General features: G+C 37.3%; 1 protein-coding gene across 2 annotated transcripts in view; it reads left to right on the forward strand.

Annotated features, from left to right (window-relative positions):
- The window catches only part of LSM6 (LSM6 homolog, U6 small nuclear RNA and mRNA degradation associated), a 29,920-nt gene extending 12,538 nt beyond the window's left edge, over nt 1-17,382 (forward strand). The window contains exons 3-5 of one of the 2 annotated variants that reach the window (XM_065878110.1): nt 1,032-1,147; nt 10,448-10,561; nt 16,979-17,163. In XM_065878110.1, the coding sequence (XP_065734182.1) occupies nt 1,054-1,147; nt 10,448-10,561; nt 16,979-17,013 (243 nt within the window). In that variant the 5' untranslated portion in view covers nt 1,032-1,053 and the 3' untranslated portion in view covers nt 17,014-17,163. Of the gene's footprint in view, nt 1-1,031; nt 1,148-10,447; nt 10,562-16,978 lie in introns of both variants that reach the window. The other variant, XM_065878109.1, reaches the window with a different exon arrangement.
- The last annotated feature ends 292 nt before the right edge of the window (nt 17,383-17,674 follow it).

The raw sequence follows: 17,674 nt of genomic DNA on the forward strand, positions 1-17,674 counted from the left end.
TGACGAGGATGTTTAGCCCTTTCTGTGTCTAGTCATCTGTAAAATGAGGTTAAAAGAATACCTACCTCAGTGAGCTCTAAGTGGATTAATACATGTAAAGTGCTTACATAAGTGCCGGCCTGTAGTACACTCAAATATTGGCTCTCAGTTATGATTATTATCCTTTCTGGAGTTACTGTTTTGGCATATAGTATTTACAATCAGCTGTTGTAAATACTATATAAACATTATGTAAACAGTGGCTTTAAAACATGCCTGAGGGCTTCCCTGGTAGTGCAGTGGTTGAGAGTCCGCCTGCCGATGCAGGGGACACGGGTTTGTGCCCCGATCCGGGAAGATCCCACATGCCGCAGAGCTGCTAGGCCTTTGAGCCACGGCCACTGAGCCTGCGTGTCTGGAGCCTGTGCTCTGCAGCGGGAGAGGCCACAACAGTGAGAGGCCCGTGAACCCCCCCCCCCAAAAAAAAACAAACCAAAAAAACATGCCTGATTGGAACTTGAATGTTGATCCCCCTCACATTTGTGGGCACGTAATTTCATCCTTCTGGGCCTTTAATTTCATCAGCAGCCTTTAATTTCATGGGAATATGAAGACCTTCTTCCCAGGGTTCTTGTAAAGATTAAATTTGACAGTATTTCTAAGGATCTTAGCAGAGCGCTCAGCATGAAGTGAGCGTTGGGTACGTGGTGGCGGTGGTCATGGTGGTCGTGGGTATGTTGACTGTGGACACAGTGGTCACAAGTGGTTAAGAACAGGGCTCTGGAATCACAGGACTCTTCTGTGGTGAGGCTGTGTCTGAGGATCCTTGTGGGCCTAATGAGGTAACGTGTGTCAAACGCTTAGCTTAGTATCTGGCTCCAGGTAAGAACTGGAATCACGTTAGCTGCCGTGCTCTGGGTGTGGTGGTGGAGTAGTGTTGGCTCTTTGCACGTGGTCCTTTGACACTTGATTTCCTATAAATACATTAAGGGCTTCCAGGCTTTTTTGTTGAATAATTAACTTTTGTCTTTATCTTTATTTCTCCCTTTCAGATTTCTGATCAGGATTGTTAAAATGAGTCTGCGGAAGCAAACACCCAGTGACTTCCTGAAGCAAATCATCGGACGACCAGTTGTGGTAAAATTAAATTCCGGAGTGGATTACCGAGGTAAGATTTCCATGCTTCATCCTTACTGGTGTTCACTAAAGAAGTGAAGGTGACTTAACTGCTTTTTATTAACCTCTTTGAAGTACCCAGTAGACCAAAAAAGCATTGGTTGTCAACAGTTTCTATACCCATTCCTTTTTTTTCTTTTTTTTTTTGCGGTATGTGGGTCTCTCACTGCTGTGGCCTCTCCCGTTGTGGAGCACAGGCTCCAAACACGCAGGCTCAGCGGCCATGGCTCACGGGCCCAGCCGCTCCACAGCATGTGGGATCTTCCCGGACCGGGGCACGAACCCGTGTCCCCTGCATCGGCAGGCGGACTCTCAACCACTGCGCCACCAAGGATGCCCCTATACCCATTTCTTTTTCTACTTCTGAGATGGTTCATTTTAGAGACAACTCTGACAGCAGAGCGTGTTCCTCTGACTTGCGTGATCTGGGGCTCCTGTCTCCTGTCTTTGCTTTGAGATTGGTGTGCCTGCATCCCCTGGTGACAGGCTTGAATAACCGGATACTAAAGAACTCCTTGGCCCAGCAGCATTTGTTTTTGTGGAAGCAGTCAAGATTGGCAAGCAACGGGAGGGATCTTCAAGACGGCAGAGGAGTAAGATGTGCAGATCACCTTCCTCCCCACAAATACATGAAGAATACATCTACATGTGGAACAACTGCTACAGGACACCTACTGAACGCTGGCAGAATACCTCAGACTTCCCAAAAGGCAAGAAACTCCCCACGTACCTGGCCGAGTGTCTGACAGGTCTTGGTGCTCTGGCCAGGTGTCAGGCCTGAGCCTCTTAGGTGGGAGAGCCGAGTTCAGGACATTGGACCGCCAGAGACCTCCTGGTCCCACGTACTATCAAATAGCGAAAGCGCTCCCAGGGATTCCCCATCTCAACGCTAAGACCCAGCTCCACTCAACAGCCAACAAGCTACAGTGCTGGACACCCTATGACAAACAACTAGCAAGACAGGAGCACAGCCCCACCCATTAGCAGAGAGGCTGCCTAAAATCATAATAAGTTCACAGACACCCCAAAGCACACCACCACATGCGGACCTGCCCACCAGAAAGAAAAGAACCAGCCTCATCCACCAGGACACAGGCACAGGCGCCAGTCCCCTCCACCAAGAAGACTATATAACCCACTGAACCAGCCTTAGCCACTGGGGGCAGACACCAAAAACAGTGGGAAATATGAACCTGCAGCCTGCAGTTAAGCAAAATGAGAAGACAGAGAAATACACAGCAGATGAAGGAGCAAAGTAAAAATCCACCAGACCAAACAAATGAAGAGGAAATAGGCAGTCTACCTGAAATAGAATTCAGAGTAATGATAGTAAAGATGATCCCAAGTCTTAGAAATAGATTGGAGAAAATACAAGAAACATTTACCAAGGACCTAGAAAAACTAAGGAGGAAAACACAGTGATGAACAACACAGTAAGTGAAGTTAAAAATTCTCTAGAAGGAATCAATAGCAGAATAACTGAGGCAGAAGAACAGATAAGTGACCCGGAAGGTCCAATAGTGGAAATAACTACTGCAGAGCAGAATAAAGAAAAAAGAATGAAAAGAATTGAGGACAGTCTCAGAGACCTCTGGGACAACATTAAACACACCAACATTCGAATTATAGGGCTCCCTGAAGAAGAGAAAAAGAAATGGACTGAGAAAATATTTGAAGAGATTATAGTTGAAAACTTCCCTAATATGGGAAAGGAAATAGATAATCAAGTCCAGGAAGTGCAGAGAGTGCAGAGAGTCCCATACAGGATAAATCCAAGGAGAAACACAAGAAACATATTAATCAAACTATCAAAAATTCAATACAAAGAAAAAATATTAAGAGCAGCAAGGGAAAAACAACAAATAACGTACAAGGGAATCCCCATAAGGTTAACGGCTGATCTCTCAGCGGAAACCCTGCAAGCTGGAAGGGAGTGGCAGAACATGTTTAAAGTGATGAAAGGGAAAAAACTACAAACAGGATTACTCTACCCAGCAAGGATCTCATTCAGATTTGACAGAGAAATTAAAACCTTTACAGACAAGCAAAAGCTAAGAGAATTTAGCGCCACCAAACCAGCTTTACAACAAATTCTAAGGGAACTTCTCTAGGCAGGAAACACAAGAGAAGGAAAAGACCTACAATAACAAACCTAAAACAGTTAAGAAAATGGTAATAGGAACATACATATTGAAAACTACCTTAAATGTAAATGGATTAAATGCTGCAACCAAAAGACACTGACTGGCTGAATGGATACAAAAACAAGAGCCATATACATTCTGTCTACAAGAGACCCACTTCAGACCTAGGGACATATACAGACTGAAAGTGAGAAGATGGAAAAAGATATTCCATGCAAATGGAAATCAAAAGCAAGCTGGAGTAGCAATTCTCAGATGAGACAAAATAGACTTTAAAAAAAAGACTATTACAAGCGACAAGGACACTACATAATGATCAAGGGATCAATCGAATAAGAAGATATAACAATTGTAAATCTTTATGCACCCAGCATAGGAACCCCTCAATATATAAGGCAAATGCTAGCAGCCATTAAAGGGGAAATCGACAGGAACACAATCATAGTAAGGGATGTTAACACCCCACTTTCACCAACGGACAGATCATCCAAAGTGAAAATAAATAAGGAAACACAAGCTTTAGATGACACATTAAACAATTGATATTTTTAGGACATTCCATCCAAAATCAACAGAGTACACTTTCTTCTCAAGTGCTCATGGAATGTTCTCCAGGATAGATCATATCTTGGGTCACAAATGAAGCCCTGGTAAATTTAAGAAAACTGAAATTGTATCAAGTATGTTTTCCGACCACAACACTATGAGACTAGATATCAGTTACAGGAAAAGAATCTGTAAAAAATACAAACAGTTGGAGGCTAAACAGTACACTCTTAAATACCAAAGAGATCACTGGAGAAATCAAAGAGGGAATCAGCAAATACCTAGAAACAAATGACAGTGAAAACACAATGACCCAAAACCTATGGGAAGCAGCAAAGGCAGTTCTAAGAGGGAAGTTTATAGCAATACAATCCTACCTCAAGAAACAGAAAAAATCTCAACTAAACAACCTAACCTTACACCTAAAGCAATTAGAGAAAGAAGAACAAAAAAAACCCAAAAGTAGCAGAAGGAAAGAAGTCATAAAGATCAGATGAGAAATAAATGGAAAAAAATGAAGGAAACAAGAGCAAAGATCTATAAAACTAAAAGCTGGTTGTTTGAGAAGATAAACAATATTGACAAACCATTAGCCAGACTCATCAAGAAAAAAAGGGAGAAGACTCGAATCAATACAATTAGAAATAAAAAAGGAGGAATAAGAACAGACACTGCAGAAATATAAAGGATCATGAGAGATTACTACAAGCAGTTATATGCCAGTAAAATGGACAACCCGGAAGAAATGGACAAATTCTTAGAAAAGCACAACCTTCCAAGACTGAACCAGGAAGATATAGAAAATATAAACAGACCAATCAACAAGCACTGAAATTGAGACTGTCAATAAAAATCTGCCAACAAACAAAAGCCGAGGACCAGATGGCTTCACAGGCGAATTCTATCAAACATTTAGAGAAGAGCTAACACCTATCCTTCTCAAACTCTTCCAAAATATAGCAGAGGGAGGAACACTCCCAAACTCATACTACGAGGCCTGATACCAAAAACAGACAAAGGTGTCACAAAGAAAGAAAATACTGGCCAATATCACTGATGAACATAGATGCAAATATCCTCAACAAATGCGAGCAAGCAGAATCCAACAGCATATCAAAAGGATCAAACACCATGATCAAGTGGGGTTTATCCCAGGGATGCAAGAATTCTTCAATTCATTCAATGTGATAACACCATATTAACAAATTGAAGGAAAAAAATCATATGATCATCTCAATAGATGCAGAAAAATCTTTCGACAGAATTCAACACATTTATGATAAAAACCCGCCAGAAAGTAGGTATAGAGGGAACTTACCTCAACATAATAAAGGCCATATATGATAAACCCACAGCCAACATCATTCTCAATGGTGAAAAACTGAAACCATTTCCACGAAGATCAGGAAGAAGCCAAGGTTGCCCACTTTCTCCACCATTATTCAACATAGTGTTGGAAGTTTTAGCCACAGCAATCAAAGAAGAAAAAGAAATAAAAGGAATCCAAATCGGCAGAGAAGTAAAGCTGTCACAGTTTGCAGATGACATGATACTGTACTTAGAGAATCCTAAAGACTCTACCAGAAAACTACTAGAGCTAATCAATGAATTTGGTAAAGTTGCAGGATGGAAAATTAATGCACAGAAATCTCTTGCATTCCTATACACAAATAATGAAAAATCTGAAAGAGAAATTAAGGAAACACTCCCGTTTACCATTGCAACAGAAAGAATAAAATACCTAGGAATTTACCTATCTAGGGAGACAAAAGACCTGTATGCAGAAAACTATAAGACACTGATGAGAGAAATTAAACAGTTGGAGAGATATACCACATTCTTGGATTGGAAGAAATAACATTCTGAAAATGACTATACTACCCAAAGCAATCTACAGATTCAGTGCAATCCCTATCAACCTACCAGTGACATTTTTTGCAGAACTAGAGCAAAAATTTCACAATTTGTATGGAAACACAAAATACCCCGAATAGCCTAAGCAGTTTTGAGAAAGATAAATGGAGCTGGTGGAATCAGGCTCCCTGACTTCAGACTATACTACAAAGCTACAGTAATGAAGACAGTATGGTACTGACACAAAAACAGAAATATAGATCAATGGAACGGGATAGAAAGCCCAGAGGTAAACCTATGCACATATGGTCACCTTATTTTTCATAAAGGAGGCAAGAATATACAATGGAGAAAAGACAGCCTCTTCAATAAGTGGTGCTGGGAAAACTGGACAACTACATGTAAAAGAATGAAATTAGAACACTCCCTAACACCATACACAAAAATAAACTCAAAATGGATTAAAGGCCTAAATGTAAGGCTAGATACTATCAAACTCTTAGAGGAAAACAGAGAGAGAACACTCTGTGACATAAATCACAGCAAGATCCCTTTTGACCCACCTCCTAGAGAAATTAAAATAAAACCAAAAATAACGAAAGGGGACCTAATGAAACTTAAAAGCTTTTGCACAGCAAAGGAAGCCAGAAACAAGACAAAAAGACAGCTCTCAGAATGGGAGAAAATATTTGCAAATGAAGCAACTGACAAAGAATTAATCTCCAAAATATACAAGCAGCTCATGCAGCTCAATACCAAAAATCAAACAACCCAATCCAAAAATGGGCAGAAGACCTAAACAGGCATTTCTGCAAAGAAGATATACAGATTGCCATCAAACGCGTGAAAGGATGCTCAACGTCAGTAATCACTAGAGAAGTGCAAGTAAAAACTACAATGAGGAATTACCTCACACTGGTCAGAATGGCCATCATCAGAAAATCTACAGAGAATAAATGCTGTAGAGGGTGTGGAGAAAAGGGAACCCTCTTGCACTGCTGGTGGGAATGTAAATTGATACAGCCACTATGGAGTACTGTATGGAGGTTCCTTAAAAAACTAAAAATAGAACCACCATTCAACCCAGCAATGCCACTACTGGGCATATACCCTGAGAAAACCATAATTCAAAAAGAGTCGTGTACCACAGTGTTCATTGCAGCTCTTTTTACAATAGCCAGGACGTGGAAGCAACCTATGTGTCCATCACAGATGAATGGATAAAGACGATGTGGGATATATATACAATGGAATATTACTCAGCAATAAAAAGAGATGAAATTGAGTTATCTGTAGTGAGGTGGATGGACCTAGAGACTGTCATACAGAGTGAAGTAAGTCAGAAAGAGAAAAACAAATACCGTATGCTAACACATACATATGGAATCTAAAAAAAAAAAAAAAATGGTTCTGAAGAACCTAGAGGTAAGACAGGAATAAAGACGCAGATGTAGAGAATGTAGTTGAGGCCACGGAGAGGGTGAAAGGTAAGCTGGGATGAAGTGAGAGAGTGACATGGACATATATACACTACCAAATGTAAAATAGATAGCTAGCGGGAAGCACAGGGAGATCAGCTGGGTGCTTTGTGACCACCTAGAGGGGTGGGATAGGGAGGGTGGGAGGGAGACCCAAGTGGGAGGAGAAATGGGGATATATGCATATGTATAGTTGATTCACTTTGTTATACAGCAGAAACCAACACACCATTGTAAAGCAGTTTTACTGTAATAAAAGTGTTAAAAAAATAGATTGGCAAGCAACTATTTAGACAGTATCATTTTTCAGTGTAAACTTCTCACTCATATAATATGTGGGGTATCCAAAGACACCTTTCTGGTGTTGTAGAAAATGAAATGCTCTTTTTAAGAGGCTTGACACTACTGAAACTAACTTTGTGTAAGGAATGGTATCCAATTCCATTTTTTTGCAGTAACTAAATTCCTAATCTTCCAAAATTAAGATATGTTAAATTACTGGGAATATTTTACAGATATGGATAACTAATTGATTAGCAAAATTTTAAAGCCTTTTTTGGCCTCTTTCCTGAATAATTCCTGGTCTCTTTCCTGAGTAATGATCGAAATCTCTTGAGATTTTTCCACTTTCCACATGTGCAAACTTAATTTTATTGAGAGCTTACTGTGGGTCCCGTGTGCATGAATCACTTTAATTTTCATTTTCTCTTCACATAAATCCTTTGAGATCTCTGTTGATTATCTCCACCTAGTAAGGGAGGAGCTAGGACTCAAACTCAAGCTTGATTCAAAAGCCTTCCTAAAAAATACTCTGCTTTTTATGTACTGCTTTAGTTTCTTGACATTAATAATGTAGCTCCAGTTTAATTTGACTTTTCCAGTGGAATCAATGGATTTATACTGAATACTGAGATATTATAACATCTCTGTGTGCCGCTTCTCACCCCTGGGCTTTTGATGGGCCCAGAGGAGGTAATAGATTCGTAGAGAATATCCAACAGCTGATTAGGGTGGCGACATGTGTTCAGTATCTTCTCAGTACCCCCTTCATTGAGGAGATCCACCAGCCTACTCTTTAGGGGAACATTTTCTATTTTCAAAGGAAATATATACACATATATATATATTTTTAAGAAATTTCAAAGCAAATAATGGAGAAAAGTATATACAAGAAAGGTAAATCTTCCCCAAATTCTACCATCCAGAGATAATCACCCTTACCCATTTAGATCTGTCTCTATATAAGCATAATTTTACATAAGTGGGATCAATTGTACATGCATTCTGATTTTTTTTTAACATTAAATGCATTCAGTTTTCTGACAACATGGAGTGTTTAATGGTTACATAGGAATACCATGAGTGGATGGACCACAGTTTTGTTTTTGTTTGTAACCAGTGTCCTATTAATGGACATTTAGGTGTTTACCAATCTTTTTTCTAATGTAAATGACTGCTCCTTTAACATGAATCTCAAGCACTTGTCCAAGTGTCTCTTTATAATAAATTCCCTGGGGTACGGTTTCAGAGTCAAAGAAGGTGTAGATGACCCTCCATCAGGGCAGGTGGCTCATTCATCTCTACGTTCTCATCAACCCTTGTGTTAGCCTTTAATGTCAACTTTTCCATTCTAATTGGCAACAAGTAATATCTCATTTAATTTATATTTCCTTGTTTACTAGTAAGTTTCAACAACCTTTCCCATGGGTAGTAGTAGCCCTAATTTTTCTCCGTTTATGATTGTCTGGCCATGGCTTCTATACTATTAAAGCAAAACGTTGTACACTATTGAGAGCATACTATAAAGAATGTGGTTAAATAAAAACAAACAAGGAAACAACCCAGTTCTCTAGCAATTTCCCTTCAAGTTTGAAGAAACTTGTTTTCTGTTATTCATTGGAATTTAATCCCTTAGAGAAGGGAGGGGGTTATAATCCCAACCTCCAAGAACCTTTTTTGTTAAAAAACCTTTGCTATGAGAATATTTTTATTAGAAGGGAACATTTCATTTTTAAATGCTTTTAATTAATTTTCAAACATTTGCATATCATGTCTCAGAAGTTTCTTGCTCATTTATGATTGTGGTTTAGATATAAACTAATACAGCAGGAATGAAACTAAAGTTGTAGCTTCAGCTTTCTTTTGATAGGAAATTATTATTCACAGTGCATTCTGATGCTTCGAAAGTTTGCAGCTTCTAGCAGAATTTTGTTAGCTTACTGTCTTGAGCTCATTACACACACACAAAATTTTGAAAAGAAACTTTTGTTGAGAGGATAATGGGGGCAGAAGCAGGGAGTGAGAAGCATATTAATGAAGTTGAGACTACATGGGGCTATCGACTTGGTTAATTGAATCACATTTGTAGTATTTGTTTTTACTTAAGTTGTCTATCTAGAAAATACCACTTGAAGTTAGAGGCTCAGAGTTAATGGTTTACATATCTTCATCTTTTTTAAAAAAGGATCATCAGGTCCAATTTTGCAAAATTGATACCATCTTAACACAATTAAAAAGGTTCACTTGAACAGTTTCCTCGAAAGCTGCCTGGAACGTTTACTGTTTTTCTTATTAGTATGGATCTACAAATATTCTAACTGGAACAGTGCAGAGAGGGATGTGCTATAAAGCAATATGGTGCCCGTGTTCTCAAGCTGTTCCTCACTGGGAGTCACAGCTTTAAGATGTTCTTTCAGGAGCACCTGCTGTCTCCTCTTTTCCATTATTCTGACAGATTGTGGAGCCTTCCTCTTAACCTTGGAGTACATTCATCCGCTGCAGGAGATGTTGTGAAAGAACGAGATCAATCTGCCAGACCCGTATTTCACTTAGTGGCCAAAGTCAGAAATGCCACTGGGCATGAGAGGAGTCATGGCTAGTGATCATTTGTTCCTGCATAATTGCCCACTCCTGTCTAGCTCTCAAAGAATGGTGTCGTACTTGGAATATTCTTACCGTGTTACTTTTGTGAAGGCTTTAAAAGTTGCCATTGTTGCCACACATGCAACGAGGGAGGCGGCAGCCCATTGTTTTCCCTGCCAGCAGTGGGTGCATGACGGCCTTCATGCTGTATGAGTCTTAGCCTTTCATTCAGACGGGCAGAGAGCAAAGACTTTTTTGTGCTTTGCTCTATTGAATTTCATTTACGGTGTGAGTTTTTATATTAAGCATGTAAGAGCTAATGAGTAAAGAGATTGTCAGCTCTAAGGTATACCCTGTAATTTTCAACTCTGCTTTGTATGTCTTCTCTTTGTCTGAATCCATCTCCAGGGGTCCTGGCTTGCCTGGATGGCTATATGAATATAGCCTTGGAGCAGACAGAGGAGTATGTAAATGGACAGCTGAAGAATAAGTACGGGGATGCATTTATCCGAGGAAACAATGGTAACAGCCCTTCACTCTGCAGTTATATCGCATCCAAAATAGGATCACCAGCATGTTTTCTAGATAATTTAAAAGTTCAGTTTTAGTTTTGCTTTGTTTTTAAATTCTTATTACATCTCAGATCTTCAGTGTGGCTAGTTCTTTTTTGGATGCTTCATGGCATTTTGGAACTAGAAATTCTCTTCCTCCCTCCCTTTGTTGATGGTGAATTGAGGGGCCTTGGTACACTGACCCAGAGCTCTGTTCTCGAATACAGTGTGTTATATTCCCCCAACACGGCCTCTCACACTGGCGGTTGGTGCTCTGAGAATGGGCACTATTTCCCTGCTACCTTTGGTTTGGCAGTTAGCTTGTCTTGTTTCTCTATTAAGCATTCAGATGCTTTTTTTCTGTGGGAGATTTGTATCCTTTAGTTCGGCAGAAATGACAAAAGAGGAAATGTGGTTCTGAAGTTACCCAGCTTTTTTAACAACTTATTATTGATACGATTATTATGGTTACTTTCAAGTACCTGGTTTAAAAACACATTTTCAGTAAAGTCATATTTGAATTTTGGGGTGGGGGCAGGGAAGACATCAAAACTGTGGGAATTATCCCTTGATTCATCCCCACTTTTTGGTCCCATCCCCCAAATGGAGCTCTGTGACTCTTGATTCAGGGTTTTTTATTGATGTGTATTCTTTAGTTCTGGATAACTTCTTCAGCCCCCATAACACTTGGATCTCTTTGCTGTGAACTAAACATCCTGACTTTCATTGTAGTTACTCTACCTCCTATCCTTACAATACCATATTGCTTCACATTCTATCTTCATTTTATTTTATTTAAAATTTTTTTATTAAAGTATAATTGAGTTACAGTGTTGTATTAGTTTCCGGTGTTCAGCAAAGTGATCCGGTCATATATGTGCGCATATATAACTGAAGATACATATGTGCGCATATATAACTGAAGATACATATGTGCGCATATATAACTGAAGATACATATGTGCGCATATATAACTGACTATACATATGTGCGCATATATAACTGACTATACATATGTGCGCATATATAACTGAATATACATATGTGCGCATATATAACTGAAGATACATATGTGCGCATATATAACTGACTATACATATGTGCGCATATATAACTGAATATACATATGTGCGCATATATAACTGACTATACATATGTGCGCATATATAACTATACATATGTGCGCATATATAACTGACGATACATATGTGCGCATATATAACTGAAGATACATATGTGCGCATATATAACTGAATATACATATGTGCGCATATATAACTGAATATACATATGTGCGCATATATAACTGACTATACATATGTGCGCATATATAACTGACTATACATATGTGCGCATATATAACTGACGATACATATGTGCGCATATATAACTGACTATACATATGTGCGCATATATAACTGAATATACATATGTGCGCATATATAACTGACTATACATATGTGCGCATATATAACTGAATATACATATGTGCGCATATATAACTGAATATACATATGTGCGCATATATAACTGAATATACATATGTGCGCATGTATAACTGAATATACATATGTGCGCATGTATAACTGAATATACATATGTGCGCATATATAACTGAAGATACATATGTGCGCATATATAACTGAAGATACATATGTGCGCATATATAACTGACTATACATATGTGCGCATATATAACTGACTATACATATGTGCGCATATATAACTGAATATACATATGTGCGCATATATAACTGAAGATACATATGTGCGCATATATAACTGAAGATACATATGTGCGCATATATAACTGACTATACATATGTGCGCATATATAACTGACTATACATATGTGCGCATATATAACTGAAGATACATATGTGCGCATATATAACTGAATATACATATGTGCGCATATATAACTGACTATACATATGTGCGCATATATAACTGACTATACATATGTGCGCATATATAACTGACTATACATATGTGCGCATATATAACTGAAGATACATATGTGCGCATATATAACTGACTATACATATGTGCGCATATATAACTGAATATACATATGTGCGCATATATAACTGACTATACATATGTGCGCATATATAACTATACATATGTGCGCATATATAACTGACGATACATATGTGCGCATATATAACTGAAGATACATATGTGCGCATATATAACTGACTATACATATGTGCGCATATATAACTGACTATACATATGTGCGCATATATAACTGAAGATACATATGTGCGCATATATAACTGAAGATACATATGTGCGCATATATAACTGAATATACATATGTGCGCATATATAACTGACTATACATATGTGCGCATATATAACTGACTATACATATGTGCGCATATATAACTGAATATACATATGTGCGCATATATAACTGAAGATACATATGTGCGCATATATAACTGACTATACATATGTGCGCATATATAACTGAATATACATATGTGCGCATATATAACTGACTATACATATGTGCGCATATATAACTATACATATGTGCGCATATATAACTGACGATACATATGTGCGCATATATAACTGAAGATACATATGTGCGCATATATAACTGAATATACATATGTGCGCATATATAACTGAATATACATATGTGCGCATATATAACTGACTATACATATGTGCGCATATATAACTGACTATACATATGTGCGCATATATAACTGACGATACATATGTGCGCATATATAACTGACTATACATATGTGCGCATATATAACTGAATATACATATGTGCGCATATATAACTGACTATACATATGTGCGCATATATAACTGACTATACATATGTGCGCATATATAACTGAATATACATATGTGCGCATATATAACTGACTATACATATGTGCGCATATATAACTGAATATACATATGTGCGCATATATAACTGAATATACATATGTGCGCATATATAACTGAATATACATATGTGCGCATGTATAACTGAATATACATATGTGCGCATGTATAACTGAATATACATATGTGCGCATATATAACTGAAGATACATATGTGCGCATATATAACTGAAGATACATATGTGCGCATATATAACTGACTATACATATGTGCGCATATATAACTGACTATACATATGTGCGCATATATAACTGAATATACATATGTGCGCATATATAACTGAAGATACATATGTGCGCATATATAACTGAAGATACATATGTGCGCATATATAACTGACTATACATATGTGCGCATATATAACTGACTATACATATGTGCGCATATATAACTGAAGATACATATGTGCGCATATATAACTGAATATACATATGTGCGCATATATAACTGACTATACATATGTGCGCATATATAACTGACTATACATATGTGCGCATATATAACTGACTATACATATGTGCGCATATATAACTGACTATACATATGTGCGCATATATAACTGACTATACATATGTGCGCATATATAACTGAAGATACATATGTGCGCATATATAACTGACTATACATATGTGCGCATATATAACTGACTATACATATGTGCGCATATATAACTGAATATACATATGTGCGCATATATAACTGAATATACATATGTGCGCATATATAACTGACTATACATATGTGCGCATATATAACTGAAGATACATATGTGCGCATATATAACTGACTATACATATGTGCGCATATATAACTGAAGATACATATGTGCGCATATATAACTGAAGATACATATGTGCGCATATATAACTGAAGATACATATGTGCGCATATATAACTGAAGATACATATGTGCGCATATATAACTGAAGATACATATGTGCGCATATATAACTGAAGATACATATGTGCGCATATATAACTGAAGATACATATGTGCGCATATATAACTGACTATACATATGTGCGCATATATAACTGACTATACATATGTGCGCATATATAACTGAATATACATATGTGCGCATATATAACTGACTATACATATGTGCGCATATATAACTGAATATACATATGTGCGCATATATAACTGACTATACATATGTGCGCATATATAACTGACTATACATATGTGCGCATATATAACTGACTATACATATGTGCGCATATATAACTGACTATACATATGTGCGCATATATAACTGACTATACATATGTGCGCATATATAACTGACTATACATATGTGCGCATATATAACTGACTATACATATGTGCGCATATATAACTGACTATACATATGTGCGCATATATAACTGACTATACATATGTGCGCATATATAACTGACTATACATATGTGCGCATATATAACTGACTATACATATGTGCGCATATATAACTGACTATACATATGTGCGCATATATAACTGACTATACATATGTGCGCATATATAACTGACTATACATATGTGCGCATATATAACTGACTATACATATGTGCGCATATATAACTGACTATACATATGTGCGCATATATAACTGACTATACATATGTGCGCATATATAACTGACTATACATATGTGCGCATATATAACTGACTATACATATGTGCGCATATATAACTGAATATACATATGTGCGCATATATAACTGAATATACATATGTGCGCATATATAACTGAATATACATATGTGCGCATATATAACTGAATATACATATGTGCGCATATATAACTGAATATACATATGTGCGCATATATAACTGAATATACATATGTGTGCATATATAACTGAATATACATATGTGCGCATATATAACTGAATATATATATTATGTTCAGATTCTTTTCCATTATAGTGTATTGTAAGATACTGAATATAGTTCCCTGTACTGTATAGTAGCATCTTGTTGTTTATCTATTTTATATATAGTAGTTTATATCTGCTAATCCCAAACTCCTAATTTATTCCTCCCCCCACTTCCTCTTTGGTAACCATAAGTTGGTTTTCTTTGTCTGTGAGTCTATTTCTGCTTTGTAAATACGTTCATTTGTATCATTTTTTTAGATTCTACCTATAAGCGATATCATATGATATTAGTCTTTGTCTGACTTATTTCACTTAGTAGGATAATCTCTAGGTCCATCTGTGTTGCTGCAAATGGCATCATTTTATTCTTTTTTATGGCTGAGTAATATTCCATTGTATATATGTACCACATCTTTATCCATTCCTCTGTCAGTGGACACCAAGGTTGCTTCTATGTCTTGGCTATTGTAAATAGTGCTGCTGTGAACATTGGGGTCACATCATATCTTTATATATATACCTTTTTAGTCCTTCCAATGTGTAGAATTTCTTTTCCTGTTTTTAATATTGTTCTTATTTGACTCTTTCCATTGACTAAGAAATGTTAATGGTCTTTCCCCATCTCAGTATAGCTGATAACAGCAGTCAGCTAGCTGCAGGTTCTGTGAGATGTGATAGGATGCATCCTTTCATGTACAGACTACATCTTGGACTTGGCCAGTTTCCTAGGGATGTTTTTACTGTCATTCTGATGCTTTCCTTTATATAACTTTTTCCATGGGGTAATCGGCTCCATAATTCACATCCTAGGCTCTTAAAGAGGATCCTGGCTTATTTAATTAATCTGTGCTATGTCCTTTGATCAGGATATCTCTTAATGTTCACTTTGCACAAACCTGTCAGAGTCTGAGTAGGCGTGGGGGGTAGGAGGGGAGGTACACCTCTGGTGAAAGCTTGGTCTCTAGTGACCAAGACATTAGATGTGGTCTGATTCTCATGTACTACATATTCAGTATACCCTGAAGAGTTCGTGTGGGTGGTCACGAGAGGACTAGCTGAGCAAAACTTCGGATAAACCAAAGGCTGATACTTTACAGGGAATCAGAATAAGACAAAATAACAAACTCCTCAGCTCTTGTTTATCCTGATGCAATTAAAAAAGTAAACAGGAAGTTTAGTGATTATATTGAGGAGATGAATGAAAATACTTATTTTTTATTTATTCTTTATTTTGAATCTGAAGTCTGGCCTGGTAGATTTACTAATTTGCTTTAACCACCAATCGTAATTGTTATACCTAGAATTATAAAACATTCGAAGATTCCAGAGACTTTCACGTACATTTTATTTTATCTCCTTGGTTGCGGTTTGCAAATCCAGTCAGATGTATAGCTAAGATCAGAACACAGTCCTCTAAGACATCAAACCCAGGTCTAGAGTCATAAAATTAGTCTTATAATAGTTCTAGAATTTATTGTGTGGTTTGAAAATTCCTTTGAAATATGCAGAGGTATCAGACTAAAATCTGCTTGCTTTTAAAACTTGCTATTATGATACTTAGAAAAGTTTTTTTCAATTTGTTCATTTTTTCTTTTCAGTGTTGTACATAAGTACACAGAAGAGGAGGATGTGAAGACACCTAGAGTGCCATACTTTTCACACTCGGATAGGTTTTTTATTAAGTATTTTGGTTCTTCTGTCATATAATTTGTCCTGTTTTGTCCTAGTTGGTGATTTTTCACTGACACATGAGTGAGATAAATGTATAAAATTGTGGATTTAATTGTAAAGAGTTCTTTCATATTTAAGTTGCAGTCATTTTCTTTTACCTCTATGTCAGTGAGCAGAAAGCAAAAAGAATTTTCAAAAAAGAGAAAATCTTTTTCTCCCTACATGATTTGTAACTGAAGTCTCAGACAACACCATTTGATTTGCCTGCTTTGCTTGTGGGACTGACTGAAATGATGGACGTGAAGACAATTAAAACATTTGTAGAGACAGCTTCCTCTCTCCTGCTCTGTTCACCGTACAAAATGCTTGAGGGAAAATGTTCCATGAGGCATCCAGTTTCAGTCTCAGGCTGAAAAGGGTCCCTGAGACCAGATGCTCAGCCTCTGTTTGCATTATATTTATAGGAAATAGAATTGGGTGTCTAACCGTGGCACTTCCACAAAAGGAGTGGGAATCCGAATTGAGCTGGGGGAGAGATTCTAAAGGTTCCAACATGCTAGGTATAGGTGTAAACGTTCCTTTTAAGCCAAGTCTGTGCACATTCACCTTACATCTCCCCCGGG

This window comes from Phocoena phocoena, chromosome 5, assembly GCF_963924675.1.
Source record: "Phocoena phocoena chromosome 5, mPhoPho1.1, whole genome shotgun sequence".
Taxonomy (NCBI): Eukaryota; Metazoa; Chordata; class Mammalia; order Artiodactyla; family Phocoenidae; genus Phocoena; species Phocoena phocoena.